Here is a 16,451-nt window from a genome sequence, read left to right on the forward strand (position 1 = left end):
CAAATCAGTTACACTAGAAAAAAATAATATGAACATGGAACATTTTAAAAGAAAAGGACCAGGAAAATGTACAAGAACATCCTAGACAGGTAAAATAGAGTAGACTTAATCAAGAATCTGCTAAAAAGAAGAAAGGAATGTGGAATATGGCAGCAAAATGGAGGCCAAGGACCAGCATCCTCATGCTGCTGTAAACCTGGTTCTTGGGTCCTCCTCTCCCCACCCACACTGGTGGTCCAGGTCACGGTAGAGGTCCTGAGAAGGAGGCTTGAGGTAGACGTGCCCAGGATGGTGAGCGGAGCTTCGTTATCTTCAAGCCAGCATCTCCCCCTCCATGGAAGTAGAGAGACGTTTTAGGAATAAAGGATACCATGGGCCTGTTGGGAGGAATGCATAAACAAGCTTAAATATTCTTTACCTTAGTAATTCCCAGAGTCTTTATAACTGTGACAATCCATGAGGGACCCTATAGTGGAAATGTTTTTAGACAGTGGATTTCTTCTAAGGGGAGGAAGGGCTGCTGGGAGCAATATCATAGAAGCAGTGCTCCTTGGAGCACTTTTGGGAGGTGCTGTGCCCACCTTGCTGTCCTGTGGCTTGTGAGCAATGCTGCCCTGCAGTCCACGCCCAGCCGGGCCGAGTGTGTCCCCTCTGCCTGGGACATCCCACCTCCAAGTCTCGACACAGCTTCCTCCCCATCTCTTCACTCAGGTCTCACTCAAGTGTCACTCCCTGACCCCATCACTCTCCATCCCAAAGCAACTTACCACTCTTTGAAATGTTCCAGGTGATTTGTTTGGTACATTTTTGTTGCCTGTTCCCCCCATTAGAATGTAAGTTCGTTTCGTGGGTGTGTTGCTCTATCCCTGGCATTTAGAACAGGGTCGCAGGAGCAAGCAGAGGAACCAGCACTGAATTTAAGCCTTTCTGGTAAACAGGGTGGAAGATCATGATGACCTCGTGCCAATATTCCTGCACCATGACACCATCCTGAAGGAGACTTATGGCGAATACTTCCTGGCTGAACTCATAGAGGCCCGAGATGAAGAGAATCATGCCATCGTGTGTGAGGTGCGTGATAAGCCACCTGGGGGCCCGCTGAGGGAGAGGGATGAGAGGAGTGAGCAGCACTGGTCCTGGTTTGCTGAGCATCCCGGGAGCTGCCTCCCTTTCTCCTTCTAGGTGGTGTGCCCGGCCCTCCTCCCAGCTGCGCCATCACCCACCTCCCCAGGGTTCCCGCTTTAGGTTTTCAGGTTTTACAAGGTCCTTCCAGATGCCCAGTCTTAACAGGCTCCAGCTCGAACTAGATGCAGCTGACTCCAAGTTCCTGGAAAACAACCCCGGGCAAACATCTTATCGTTTGGGCTATGTGCCCCTTGGAGGATGTGCAAGTCTTTGGTAGCAACAGTTAAAGTGAGCTTGAGCATGACGGTGGGCTCCAGGTGTGATGGATTTAACTGATGATTACCCTTGGTTTCAGTAGGTGAATTCTATCTCAGAAAAAATTTCTGATGCCAGGATGCACTGAGACCAATGAAAGCAATCTTTGGGGGTAGAACACATCAGTATATTTAAAAAGCTCCCCACATAATTCCAGTGTGCAGCCCAGGTGGTAAAACATTTATCTACATGATGGAAAACACATCAGGTGAAGAACAGGATTAATTTAGATATACATGGGCGTTAGTTTCTTAAGGTGAGAACTGGCCCTGAAAATTAGATTCTGATATACCAGTCCATGATAGCTGTTTCTTCTACATTTCAGCTACATTTTTATTCTTTCATATTTAGGTTTCTGCATTGTCTTTTAAGGACTTGCTTTCAAATATTGTCATTTGACCTTTAGCTCCAGGCTGGTAACAGAAGGAAGGGTCAGGAAATATTTGGGCCCAGCAGCACCATTTTGAAAAACCATGTCTTACACGATGAGACAAAAACTACTGATAATTAAAATGATTCATACAGACCCAAATAAGGGCTTTTAATGATCCAACTGTACCTATTCAGTTTTGTCAGGTCTTTGTTTTTTGGAGAAGGCCTTTATATTTATTTATTTTTCCAGCTTTATTGAGATATAATTGACATATAACATGGTATAAGATTAAGGTGTACAATGTGTTAGTTTGACACACTTATATATTGCAAAATGATCACCACCATAGCATTAGCTAACATCTCCATCATGTCACATAATTACCATTTTCTTTTGTGGTGAAAACATTTAAAGTCTACTGTCTTAACAACTTCCAGGTATATCATAGAATATTATTAGCTAAAATCAACACGCTCTACATTAGATCCCCAGAACGTATTCATCTTATAACTGGAAATTTGTATCCTTTGATCAACACCTCCCCTTTGCCCTGTACCTAACCCCTCATAGCCACCGTTCAACTCTCTGTTTCTTTGAGTTCAACTTTTTTAGATTCCACATAAAAGCAGTATCATACAGTATTTGTTTTTCTCTGTCTGACTTATTTCACTTAAAATAATATCCTCAGAGTCCATCCTTGTTGTCACAAATGGCAGGATTTCCTTCTTTCTCATGGCTGAATAATATCCATTACATATATGAGCACATATATATGTATACATACATATGTACATATATACATACATACCACATCTTCTTTATCCATTCATCTGTTGGTGGCCACTTAGGTTGTTTCCATATCTTGCCTATTGTGTATAATACTGCAGTAAACATGGGAGTGCAGAGATCTTTTCAATACCCTGTTTTCATTTCCTTTGGATATATACCCAGAAGTGGAATTGCTGAATCATATGGTAGTTCTATTTTCGATTTTTTGAGGAACCTCCATGTTGTTTTCCATAGTGTCTGCACTAATTTATATCCCCACCAACAGTGCACAAGAGTTCCCTGCATCCTTGCTAACACTTGTTATCTCTTGTCTTTGGTGGTTTTTTTTGTTTTTTTGTTTTTTTGGCTGCACTGTGCACCACATGGGATCTTAGTTCCCCAAACAGGGATAGAACCTGCACCCCCTGCATTGGGAGCTCAGAGTCTTAACCACTGAACCACCAGGGAAGTCCCATTTCTTGTCTTTTGTTGATAACCATTCTAACAGGTGTGAGATGATAATCTTATTGTGATTTTGATTTGCATTTCCCTGGTGATTAGTGATATTGAGCATCTTTTCATGTACCTGTTAGCCATTTGGATGTCTTCTTAGAAAAATGTCTATTTAGTTCCTCTGCCCATTTTAAAATTAGTTTGTGTGTTTTTTTGCTATTGAGTTGTATGGGTTCTTTGTATATTTTGGATATTAACCTCTTATCAGATATATGATTTGCAAATAATTTCTCCCATTCTGTAGGTTGCCTTTTCATTTTGTTGTGTCTTTTGCTGTGTAGAAGTTTTTTGTTTGATATAGTCTCACTAATTTTTGCTTTTGTTGCTTGTGCTTTTGGTGTTATATCAAAAAAATTGTTGCCAAGACTAATGTCAAGAAGCTTTCCCCTATGTTTTCTTCTAGGACTTTTATAGTTTCAGGTCTTATGTTTAAGTCTTTAATCCATTTCCAATTCATTTTTGTGAGTGGCATAAGATAAGGGTACAATTTCATTCTTCACCGTATGATTATCTCGTTTTCCCAGCACCATTTATTGAAGAGACTACCCTTTCTCCATTGAGTCTTCTTGGCTCCCTTGTCAAACTTTAGTTGACTGTAAATGTGGGAGTTTATTTCTGGACTCTCTATTCTGTTACATTGGTCTATGTGTCTATTATGCCAGTAGCGTACTGTTTTTTTTTTAAATTTATTTATTTTTGGCTGCGTTGGGTCTTCATTGCTGCGTGCAGGCTTTCTCTAGTTGCGGTGAGTGAGGGCTACTCTTCATTGCGGTGTGCAGGCTTCTCATTGTGGTGGCTTCTCTTGTTGTGGAGCATGGGCTCTAGGTGTGTAGCCTTCAGTAGTTGTGGCACACGGGCTCAGAAGCTGGGGCTTGTGGGCTCTAGAGCGCAGGCTCAGTAGTTGTGGCTTATGGGCTTAGTTGCTCCATGGCATGTGGGATCTTCCCAGACCAGGGATCGAACCCATGTCCCCTGCATTGGCTGGTGGATTCTCAACCACCGAGTCACCAGGGAAGCCCCCATGTACTGTTTTGATTACCATAGCTTTGTAATATTGCTTGAAATCAGAAGTATGATGCCTCTGGCTTTGTTTTTCTTTCTCAATGTTGCTTTGGCTTTTGGGGGCCTTTTGTTGTTCCATACAAATTTTATGATTTTTTTTTCTGTTTCCATGAAAATGCCTTTGGAATTTTGATAGGGATTAATTGAATCTATGGATGGCTTTGGGCAGTATGGACATTTTGACAGCATATAATTCTTCTGGTCCATGAACACAGGGTATTTTTCTATTTCTGTCTTCATTATTTTTCATCAAAGTCTTATAGTTTTCAGTGTACAGATCTTTCACCTCCTTAGTTAAATTTATTCCTAGGTATTTTATTGTTTTTGATGCTATTGTGAATGGGACTGTTTTTGGTATTTCTTTTTCAGAGATTGTATTTCTAGTGTATAGAAATGCAACTGATTTCTGTGTGTTGATCTTGCGTCCTACAACCTTACTGAATTTTTTTTTTTTTTGTGGTACGCAGGCCTCTCACTGCTGTGGCCTCTTCCGTTGTGGAGCACAGGCTCCGGACGCACAGGCTCAGCGGCCATGGCTCACGGGCCCAGCCGCTCCGCGGCATGCGGGATCCTCCCAGACTGGGGCACGAACCCGTGTCCCCTGCATCGGCAGGCGGACTCTCAACCACTGTGCCACCAGGGAAGCCCAACCTTACTGAATTTGTTGATTAGTTTTAACAGTGTTTGGGTAGAGTCTCTAGGATTTTCTGTATGTGAGATCATATCATCTACAAACAAAGACAATTTTGCTTGTTCTTTTCTGATTTGGATGCAGTTTATTTCTTTTCCTTGCCTGATTTCTCTGGCTAGGATTCTAGTACTTTGGTGAAGAGGAATGGTGAGAGTGAGCACCCTCGTCTTGTTCCTGATTGGAGGAAAAGCTTTCAATCTTGCACCACTGAGTATGACGATAGCTGTGGGCTTGTTACTATTGGCCTTTGTTATGTTGAAGTATGTTTCTTCTATACCCAATTTGTTGAGCATTTTAATTATGAAAGGATGTTATATTTTGTCAAATGCTTTTTCTACATCTATTGAGATGATCATATGATTTTAATCTTTCACTCTATTAATGTGGTGTATCACATTTATTGATTTGCATGTATCGAACCTCCTTGCATCCCAGGGATAAGTACTGCTTGATCATGGTATATGATCCTTTTAATGTGCTGTTGAATTCAGTTTGCTAATATCAATATTTTGCTGAGAATTTTTGCATCTGTATTTATCAGGGATATTTATCTGTAGTTTTCTTTTCTTGTAATGTTCTTATTTGGCTTTGATATCAGGGTAATGCTTGCCTTATAAAATGAGATAGGAATGTTCCCTCCTCCTTAATTTTCTGGAGGAGTTCAAGAAGGATTGGCATAAATTCTTCCTTAAATATTCGCTAGAATTCACCAGTGAAACCCTCTGATCCTGGGCTTTTCTTTATTGGGAAGTTTTTGATTACTGATTCAATCTCCTTACTTGTTATTTGTCTGTTCATATTTTCTATTTCTTCATAATTCGGTCTAGGTAGCTTGTCTGTTTCTAGGAATTTATCTGTTTCTTCTAGGTTATCCAATTTGTTGGTATATAATTTTTCTTAGTAATGTTTTACCCTTTGTATTTATGGAATCAGTTGAATCTTTCCTTTCTGATTTTATTTCAGTCTTCTCTCTTTTTCTTAGTCTAGCTAACAGGTTGTCAATTTTGTTTACCTTTTTAAAAAACAGCTCTTAGTTTTGCTGATCTTTTCTATTATTTTTCTGGTCTCTGTTTCATTTATTTCTGCTCTGATCTTTGTTGTCTTCTTCCTTCTGCTAACTTTGGGCTTAATTTGTTCTTCTTTTTCTAGATCTTTGAGGCATACAGTTAGGTTGTTTATTGAGATCTTTCTTTTTTCTCAATGTAGGCATTTACCACTATAAACTTACCTCTTAGAACTGCTTTTGCAGCATCCCAAAATTGGTTTATTGTATTTCCATTTTTGCTTGTTTCAAGATATTTTTTGATTTCCCTTTTGGTTTCTTCTTTGACCTTGTGGTCTTTCAGGAGTGTATTTTAAAATTTCCACATACTGTGAATTTTTCAGCTTTCCTCCTGTTACTGATTTCTAGTTTAATACCATTGTAGTTGGGAAAAATACTTGGTATGATTTAAATATTCTTAAATTTGTTAAGACTCATTTTGTGATCTATCATATGATGTATCATGGAAAATGTTCCATGTGTTCTTGAGAAGAATTTGTACTCTGCTGCTCTTGAATGGGATGTTCTCTACACGTCTATTAGGTTGATTTTATCTAAAGTATGAATCAAGTCTAACATTTTCTTGTTCATTTTCTCTCTGGATGGTCTATCCATTGTTGCAAGTAAGGTATTGAAGTCCCCTGCTATTATTGTCCTGTTGTCTATTTCTCCCTTTATACCTGTTAGTATTTGCTTAATATATTTAGGTGCTCCAATGTTGACTGTATATATATTTATGATTGTTATATCTTCTTGATGAATTGACCCCTTTATCATTATATAATAAGCCTTCTTTGTCTCTTGTTAGTGTTTTTGGCTTAATCTGTTTTGTCTGGTATAAGCACAGCTACCCCTGTTCTCTTTTTGTTTCCATTTGCGTGGAATATTTTTTCCACCTCTTCACTTTGAACCTATATGTGTCCTTAAAGCTGAAGTGAGTCTCTTGTAGGCAGTGTATTGTTGGGTCTTGCTTTTTATCCATCTAGCCACTCTGTATATTTTGATTGGAGAATAAAATTCATTTACATTTAGAGTAATTATAGGAAAGGACTTACTAATGCCATCTTATTGTGTTCTGGCTGTTTTGTAGTACCCTTGTTCCTTTATTCCTTTCTTGCTGCCTTCCTTTATGAATTGATGATTTTCTGTAATGAGATGGTTTGATTCCTTTTTCTTTATCTTTTGTGAATCTACTGTAGATGTTTGCTGTGTGGTTACCATTGAGGCTTACATAAAACATCTTACAGATATAACCGTCTATTTTACACTAAAGACTTAATTTCAATTGCACACAAAAATTTTACCCTTTTACTTCCTCTGTTATGTTTTTAATGTCACAATTTATTTCTTTTTATATTACATATTCATTACTAAATTATTGTAGCTATAATTATTAAAATATTAAAATTCTTGTCCTTTAATACCTACATTAGAGTTACATGGTTAATGCTTCACCATATTAAAGTTTTAGGATATCCTGAACTTGACTATATACTTACCTTTACTATTGTGTTGTATATTTTTATATATTTTCATGTTATTAATTAGCATCCTTTCATTTCATCTTGAAGAACTCCTTTAAGAATTTCTTGTAGGGCAGGTCTAGTCATGATGAATTTCCTCAGCTTTTGTCTGTCTCCGAAAGTCTTTCTCCTTAATTTCTGAAGGACAGCTTTGCTGAGTAAAGTATTCTTGGTTAGCAGTTTTTTTCTGTCAGTGCTTTGAATATATCATCCTGCTAACTCCTGGTCTATAAGATTTCTGCTGAGAAATCTGCTGACAGTGTTATGGGGAGTTACCTTGTAAGTCCCAAGATGTTTTTCTCCCACTGCTTTTAAGATTCTCCTCTTGTCTTTGATTTTTGAGTTTTATGATAATGTGTCTTTGAGAGGATCTCTTTAAGTTGATTTTATTTGGTGACCAATGAACTTCATGAACTTGGATATCTATATCTCTCCCCAGATTTGGGATATTCTTGGCCATTATCTCTTTATATAAACTCTCTGCCCCCTTCTCCCTCTCTTCTCATTTTGGAACTCTGGTGATTCACAAATTGGTCCTTTGGATGGTATCCTATAAATCATAGGATACCATCCTATGACCCTTTTCATTCTTTTTACTATGTTCTCCTCTGACTTGATACTTTTAAAGTTCCTGTATTCAATCTCATTGATTCTTTCTTCTGATTGATCAAGTCTGCTGTTGATGCTCTCTGTTGCATTTTCATGTCATTTGTTGATTCTTCAGCTCCAGAATTTCTGGTTGGTTCTTTTTATGGTTTTGCTCTCTTTGTTCAACTTCTCATTTTGTTTGTGTGTTGTTTTCCTGATTTTGCTGAATTGTCTTTGTTTTCTTGTAGCTCACTGAGTCTCCTTAACACAGCTATTTTGAATTCTTTATCTGGTAAATTGGAGATTTACCATTTACTCTTGCCTTTGGGTTCAGTTACCAGAAGATTATTGTGACCCTTTGGTGGTGTCATACTTCCTTGATTTTTCATGGTCATTGAGTTTTTCATTGATGTCTTCACATTTGAATAGCAGTCACCTCCTCTGGTCTTTGGAGGAGAAATAACTTCTCTCAGCTCTGCTAGAGATTCTGAGGCTTCCTCAGACCTTCTGTGGGTATGCCTGCTCCATGCTTCTTGCTCTCTCTTGTGGCAGAATTCTTAAGCTTCTATGTCTTCTCTGGACCCTGCAAAGCACCAGGTCAAGTGCTTCTGTATTCCCAAAGGTGGCAGTACAGCTCAAATTTGTGGTCTCTTCCTGGCCCACAGATTGGGCCGACTTTCTCCATATGCTCTTTAGCCATCTGCCAAAGTCTGCTCATGGCACCATTAAGAGTATACACGGGGAGCTGCCACAAGGTGGGCTGGTGCGTGCATAAGGCATGTGGAGCACTGGGGGTGCTTGTGGGCAGGCTGGCAGGATCCATGGGTGAAATATTCCCAGTAGCTCGTGGGTGGGCTTCTTGATAGAATCCATGATGCCTGTTAATGTCCTCTGGGGGGTCCCACCTGCTGCTGTCCCAGACTCCTTCCACCCCCCAGTCGTGAACTCCCAATTTAGTACTCTGGATCTGGCAAGAGGGGAATGAGCCCCTCTGGCAGCATCCTGCATAGCTAGGGAAGCCAGGTGCTCACTTACACAGTCTCACCCTTACCTGCCATGGGATAAATTAGGGGGATAAATCTTGGCCCTAAGCTGTGCTGCCTTGGAGGATGGGTGTTGTGGGGAAAGGCAGACTGTTTGTCTTACCCACTCCAGGGCATCCAAACTGGTATTTTTTTTGCTCCAATGGAGCTGAAACTTCTCCTCGGGAAACCTGAACTTCATCAAAGGCTCTCTCATCCATGAGTGATCATCTAAGTCACTGTTCTCAGGGACTCCTGGACTGAGGCTGAGAGAGGCTAGAGCCAGTTCAGCGGCCTCTGCAGGGTCCACAGCTGTGACCAAGGTCTGTCTGCCTATTTCCTGATGCAAAAGTTGGCAAGACTCCTCCCGGGCCCCTTGGTGGATGGTGCTGGATCCCACAGCTCCTTCAAAGGCACTTTTGTTCATGGATGGATGCCGTTGAGCAGGGGACAAAAGTAAGGGATGTCTTATGCCACCATGATGCTGACCTCACTCTGGAGAAGGCTGTTAATTCTTTGGTTTCAAGGTGAGAGTTTGAACCCAAATCTCTTGAGTTAGTTCTTGTGAAGAGCAGCTGCAGTGACCTCTTCCCTCAGTTCCTTCCCTCTCTTGTCATGTGTTACAAACTTCCAGTGTGTGTAAATATCAGGGGAAAGTTGTAGGCTGAAAATTGCAGTCCCAACCCCGCAGGGATCCTTTGGTGTCTCCAAAGACACAGACGGAGTCCAGCCTGATCTCTGAGAGGCTGTGCTGCCTCAGACATCAGAGATTGCATGTCCCATGGAGATGTGACCACGGGCCTCAACCTTAAATGGAAGGGCAGGAGCAGGACCTGTCAACAGTGAGCAAACCAGCCTAGGATCTGGGAGTGAAACACTGGTCTTCACCAAGCCCTATCAGGTGTCTTAAGCCTTTTTGGGTTCAAGATTAGTGCAGTCACCACCCTACCACCTACCTGCCAGGACCCTCCTCCCAACCACCTGGGCTTCCTCAGACCTGCCTTTTGGCAGCAGTATGCTGGAGCTCGCTCACCTTGGCTCACGGGAGCCAGTTGCTAAACCTTTAGGAACTTTGCAAGCTGCTTGTTAAACATAGCCATTGTCAAAAATTAAGTTATATCAACTAACAGTGTAGTAAATTATACTAAAAACAAAATTAATAAATCCTCAAAATTCGTTACTTTTTAATTGTTTTACTCTTATTTGTCCTCTTGGGGTCATTTATATCTGTGGTCTCTGCAGAGTGGAAATATTGTAACTACGGCTACTGCGTATCTTCTCCCAATTCTCTACTCAGTGACATCACACCAAGAGCTTACAACGGGCTGCAACGGGAATATTTACACCATAGAGATTGGCAAATGTCACAAATCAGCTTTTCCCTACAGTGCCGATTAGGCATTAACCAGCACACTATACTTTTAGGTGACCAGAGATAACGGGACATAGTACACCAAGCCTGTCCCTTCCAAAACCCATCCATGGCAGTCACAGGCCATGGATGTGGATGCCCTGAGAGCCATGTCTGCACCATTGGGGGGCCCTCAACTAAAGGTTTTTAACTGCGAGCACTTTCTTTGACTTAATCGCAACTTCGGAGGAGTTCTGAGTCATCACTTTGCTGCAAGTTGCTTTTCATAACTTTATCCTGGCTGACCTTGACATCTGGTGTTTACTCCAAACTGCGATTTCAGGGCAGGGTGGTTGGAGGCCAAGGGCAGCTCCTAGAGACAGATGGGCAGAGCGTCTGCCTTGGCAGTATCTGCGGCGTGGGCAGTAGCGGTCCGAGGAGGCACTGGGGCAGAGCCTGCCAGCCCAGCCATGCCTTTGACATCAGGCAGGAAGGATCAGAGCTGGAAGTGGTCACAATGAGGGCACCCAGAAGGGGTGGGTGACGTCGGGCTTTTTAGATGGAAGCATGAATGATGCAGTGCACACGGGCCTATAAGTGGTCCTGCTTGTGACGGCGCGGCCACTGCACACGTGGTTTATAGCGATCTGAGCCTTATGCATCATCATATGGATCCTCAGGGAAAACCAAGGACTACAACAAACTCCCAGTTTGCTCTCCAGTGTGAGATAATTAAAGGCATCTTTGTGGTGGAAAGTATTGGTTACCTGGAAGACAGACAGCAGCCAGCAATCAGTGCCTTTTCACTGTACAAGTAAGAAAAAAAAGTCCATCAAATCAATTTATTTTTCCAGAACACACACACACACACACACACACACACACACACACACAGATGCATTTGAATACTCCCACAAATTCATATTTAAGAACAGTGTTTCTCAAATCAGAAGTCATCCCAAAGAAACCCAAAGGAAACAGCGGACACTTCCTCAATACGTCCTCGCTCTGCTGAGTCCTTCATTCTTAACTTTTGTGAATTGTCACAGTCCCGAGATGAAAGATGGGAATATAACAGGTTGTAGAGTTGGAGAACGTGAAATCTTTGTTCCTAACGGTGAAACGTGTTTTTCTCATTTTCATCAGAATGTGTGATCCATGCCATTTGAAATCAAATTCCAAACATGACGAGCCATTAGTGTAATAGCTCATTACTAACAGCGGTCTTATAAATAATACATTATTATCATGCACATGCAGCTTGCCATGAAGCCAGCAAAAGGTATTTCAGGCCATGGAAGTTGCATCACGCCAGTGTGGCTGTAGATGAGAAGGACATCTCCATGTGAACCAAGATGGATGCCAATTTTCCCTGCCGAGAGGGAGGCTGGCCGGCTCTCTCTGCACATATGGTAGAGGGATTGGTTAATCAGCGTCTGCTGAGTCTTGGGCCTAAAATTACAGAGAAGCCAGACAACTGTGGCTATGCAGCCTTTGTTCAAGCGTGCAAACAAGACAAACGATCACTTGTTATTTGGGAAAAAAATTAAAATGTGTATTTTGGACTTTTATTAAAGTGTCGATGGCTTTATAAAACTGCTGTGTAAATCCAGCCTTTTACAGCTAGTATTTTGGGAAGCGTGTAAAGAAAAGAATATGCATGGAAAAAAATAATTTTTAAAAATTCTTTTTGTATTTCAGTATTTTGGAGAAAGTACAGGGAGTCTTTACTTTTCAAACACATCTTTGGGAACAAGTGGTTTTAAACCAGAAGAGAACATTTGAGAACAAACAGTTTAATACCTAATTTTTTTCTCTGTTGTTTAAAGGAGTGTTGTAGCTTCTTTCTCTACTTTAGGAAGTTAAAGTATTAACCATTTTCTCTGACTGGGCATTTATGGAATGATGCTGCCTTCTTAGGAACAGGGAATGCTGATGATTGTTGAGGTTTTTTTTTTTTATTTATTATTTATTTTTGGCTGTGTTGGGTCTTCGTTGCTGCACGTGGACTTTCTCTAGTTGTGACGAGCGGGGGCTACTCTTCGTTGCAGAGCACGGGCTTCTCACTGCGGTGGCTTCTCTTGTTGCAGAGCACAGGCTCTAGGTGCGCAGGCTTCAGTAGTTGTGGTGCGCAGGCTTCAGTAGTTGTGGCGCACAGGCTCAGTAGTTGTTGCTCGTGGGCTCAAGAGCGCAGGTTCAGTAGTTGTGGCACATGGGCTTAGTTGCTTCGCGGCATGTGGGATCTTCCCGGACCAGGGATTGAACCCATATCCCCTGCATTGGCAGGCAGATTTTTAACCACTGTGCCACCAGGGAAGTCCTGTTGCGTTCTGCTTCCTGGATGGAATGGCTGTCTCGAGAAATAAAGTCTGAATTCTGGTGGGATCGCACCCGCCCAGTAAATGCTGGTTTCTTATAAGAGCTGTCAGAGTCAAATCAGTCACCAGAATTTGCTTAAAGCCCACATAATGATCAAAGGAATTATTTATGTGAAATTTATTTATTTTCCTTTTTTCCCAGTTTTATTGAGATGTAATTGACACATAACATTGTATAAGTTTGTGTCCAACCTAACATTTTGATTTATGTACATATCGCAAAATAATTTCCACCAAATAAGATTAGTTAACCTAAGAACTCTGCATTCTTTCTCGCCTCTTTTAAAATTCTAAATGCTCTCCTTGCAGAGAAGAATGAAATACAGAATTACCGATGGAACATAATAAAGAATTTCAATCACAGTCATCTCTCAATGTGGTATTAAAATTTGATAGAATTAAAATTCGTTGTTAATTTATAATATTTCAGTACCAGTAATAGGCTGAGCTCAGCTAGTTACTCACAAAAAGATAAGTTGTTTCCTCTACTCGCAATACTATGACCCCAAATGTGTTGCACTTTTCCCATACCAGCCAACTGTCCAGCTTCCTAGATACCAGCTGGGTGTCCTGCAGTTTGATTCACTTCTGCCACTGCCCAGACTTAGCGCAGGCCCTACAGTTTAAGGACTCAGGCCCACAAGACTGTCCCCTGCCCCTGTCAGATGCCAGTCACAAGACCCAGGTTGTCACCTGTACTCTCAACGGACTGACTATAAATCAGGGTTTCCCATGACCCCCTCCTCGGGTGTGGCAATCTGCTGGAAAGGGCTCCCAGAACCCAGGAGAACAGTTTACTTGCCATCATCGATTCGTTGTAAAGGATACAATTCAGGAACAGCCCAAATGGAAGAAGTGCTTGGGGGGAGGTGGGGAGGAGGGGGGTGGGGAGCTTCCATGCCTTCTCTGGGCTTGCTGCCACCCAGCACCTCAGTGTGTTCACCAGCCCGGAAGATCCCAAACCCCATCATTTAGGGGTTTCTCTGGTGGTTCCATGAACAACTGATTAAATCATTGGCCACTGGTGGTTGAACTCAATCTCCAGCCCTGTTCCCCTTCCCAGAGGTCAAGGGGACGGGGCTGAAAGTTCCAACCCTCTAATCACAAGGTTGATTCCTCTGGTAACTAGCTCCCATGCTCCGAAAGTCACCTCTTTAGTGTAAACTCAGGTGTGATTGAAAGGGACTTAATTATGAAAAACAAAAGATGCTCCTCTCAGAAAATTACAAGTGTTTTAGGAGCTTTGTGCCAGGAGTGAGGGATGAAGACAGAATATTATGTTACACTGTCACCCTCATCTTCCCACTTATGTATTCCTCATCAAAGACCTAAAATGATGAGGGCCAATGCAAGAGGTTCAGAATCAGGTAGGGTGCTGGGAGGTGATGCAGTTGTAGGTCAGACACATCTGGTGAACAGGTCCAATGAGTTTATTTCACTCAAAGCTTCCCACCAAACCTCCTTCCTCACATCTCCTCCCCATGAGACCATCCAATCAAACAAATAAATGAGTTTAAGAAAATCGAAGCATTCCTACCTGATGAGGAGCGAATGACCACGAACTTTCTCTGAACGGGGGGTCAACCAGTTGGCCACTGGAAAAATGGCCAGTCTTCCTGAGAACTGCATTTTGGAGGGGAGGAGAGTGGATGGGAGGGCTGGGCTTGCAGTGGGGAAATAAAAGGATATGAGGCAGGCAGGGGCGTTGTCTGGGCAAAGTTCCAAAGAGTTTTCCCTAAAGAACATCCTGGTGGCCTCCCTAAGTTATATACCCACCTCTGGGATTGCCCACAGTGGTCATCCTCGGCATCGTTTTTTGAGCCTGTCCTGTATGCCGTGCATTGCTCTGGACACTAGGGCTGCTCCCTCTCTCAGACATCTCCGGGTGCCCATGGGCTGGGGCTCCTGGGAGTTTCATGATGAGCATTCACCTGAGGTCGGACAGTCATGAGATGCTTTGGACGTTTCAGGTGGAAGGTGTAGCCGTCGGGTTCATGAGCGTGTGCTCGAGAGTGAACATGCAGCTCCTGCATGAGTGCTTTGACTTGGGGCCCTTCCACGGACTCTGCACCCCGCATCCCGATGACATCCTGGAGCCACCCCAAGAGCTAAGCGTTCAAGGAAGTTCAGGTACAGTGGCCATCACAGGAGAGTGTCAGGAATTCAAGCTTTACATGCTGTGCTGTGCTCTTGGCTAAGTGCTGGAACTAGGTGGCACCTACTATAGCTCCGTCTCCAGTCCCCTTTCAGGAGTAGTTCCTGGTCCATCTCATCCTTGTGCATGTATCTGTGAGCACAGGGAGTCAAGGGTGCACTGCGGCCTTGCCACTGAAGGTTTCCTGAATTCAGAACATCTACCTTCAGGATGTTCATTGTTAGAGATAAGCTGTGGGGAAATAATTGATAACATTTCAGGATTTTACTCAGACACACATGTACAACAAAACCTGAATATGGGGCTTCCCTGGTGGTGCAGTGGTTGAGAGTCCGCCTGCCGATGCAGGGGACACAGGTTCGTGCCCCGGTCCGGGAAGATCCCACATGCCGCAGAGCGGCTGGGCCCGTGAGCCATGGCCGCTGAGCCTGCACGTCCAGAGCCTGTGCTCTGCGGCGGGAGGGGCCCCAACAGTGAGAGGCCCGTGTACCGCAAAAAAAAAAAAAAAAAAAAACTTGAATATGATGAGTGAATTTTTCAAGTCAAGAACTCGAAAAATTATATTAAGTTTTTTCTTTTTTAAATTTTCTTAAAATTGAAATATATAGCTGATTTACAATGTTGTGTTAGTTTCAGGTGTACAGCAAAGTGATTCAGTTATACTTATACATATATATTCAGTTATACATATATGTGTATATATATACATATATATTCTTTTTCATATATACTTTTAAGTTTTAATCCCAGCAGTTAGAGCTTCTGTGTTTATGGCTTCAACAAATTATGATGTAATACAGGCCTATTGCAAGTAGTCAGTACTTGCACTGATTCTAAAATAATGTCTGTATTAGGATTTTCACTAAGTGAAACTAGGTCATCTCAAACTTTGGTATTTTAATTTAATGAGGTCTTCCTGCATCCATGAGTATCTTTGAGGTTAAGTGTTTTGGTTCTTAAATCAGGCAGATGCAAGGAGAGTGTGTAAATTCACTTCTCCAAACGTGGGTTTCCTCATTCGTAAAATAGGGATAATAGTAATACCTCCCACGTGGGGTCTCGCCGAGATCACTCTCGTCCAGGGCTTTATTCAGTGTCTCGGGCAAAGTTAGCACTCAGTCAGCATGGACCATCATCTCGAGTGGTCATTATTATTACTTTGTGATTGGCCTTTCACCTAGTTGAGTCTTCCCAGGTTAAAATCGGGGCATTTTGAATTACTCTGCTTTCTTGTGTCTGAGAGAGATTATACCAAGACTGTTCAAAAAACAGGAAGAGGAGCATGTTGGGGACACGATTGACAAGCAGAAGACTTGTTGATCTAAACAACAGCAGGTGTGGGTTTGGCAGATCTTATCCGCTGGATGGGAAACCAAGTGCAGGGAGCTCGTCTGAATGTGCACAGTCGTTACAAAGAGCTTGCAGAGCTGCAGCTGGAGAGGTGGTTCCCTTTTGTACTGATGACAGTGCTCATCCCGAAAGAGAGCTTTTGAGGTCTTTATTGTCTAATGGTGAAGGCTGGCTTGCCCTTGCTTCTCAGCAGAG

At 42.3% G+C, this 16,451-nt stretch overlaps 1 protein-coding gene across 1 annotated transcript in view; it reads left to right on the plus strand.

The window, feature by feature from the left end:
- The window catches only part of CFAP61 (cilia and flagella associated protein 61), a 249,094-nt gene that overhangs the window by 27,257 nt on the left and 205,386 nt on the right, over positions 1-16,451 (plus strand). Inside the window, exons 7-8 of the mRNA XM_081256391.1 lie at positions 939-1,071; positions 14,722-14,881. Of these exons, the coding sequence (XP_081112517.1) occupies positions 939-1,071; positions 14,722-14,881 (293 nt within the window). The remainder of the gene's footprint in view (positions 1-938; positions 1,072-14,721; positions 14,882-16,451) is intronic.

The sequence above is a fragment of the Mesoplodon bidens genome (assembly GCF_964165515.1).
Source record: "Mesoplodon bidens genome assembly, chromosome: 15".
NCBI classification, from domain to species: Eukaryota; Metazoa; Chordata; class Mammalia; order Artiodactyla; family Ziphiidae; genus Mesoplodon; species Mesoplodon bidens.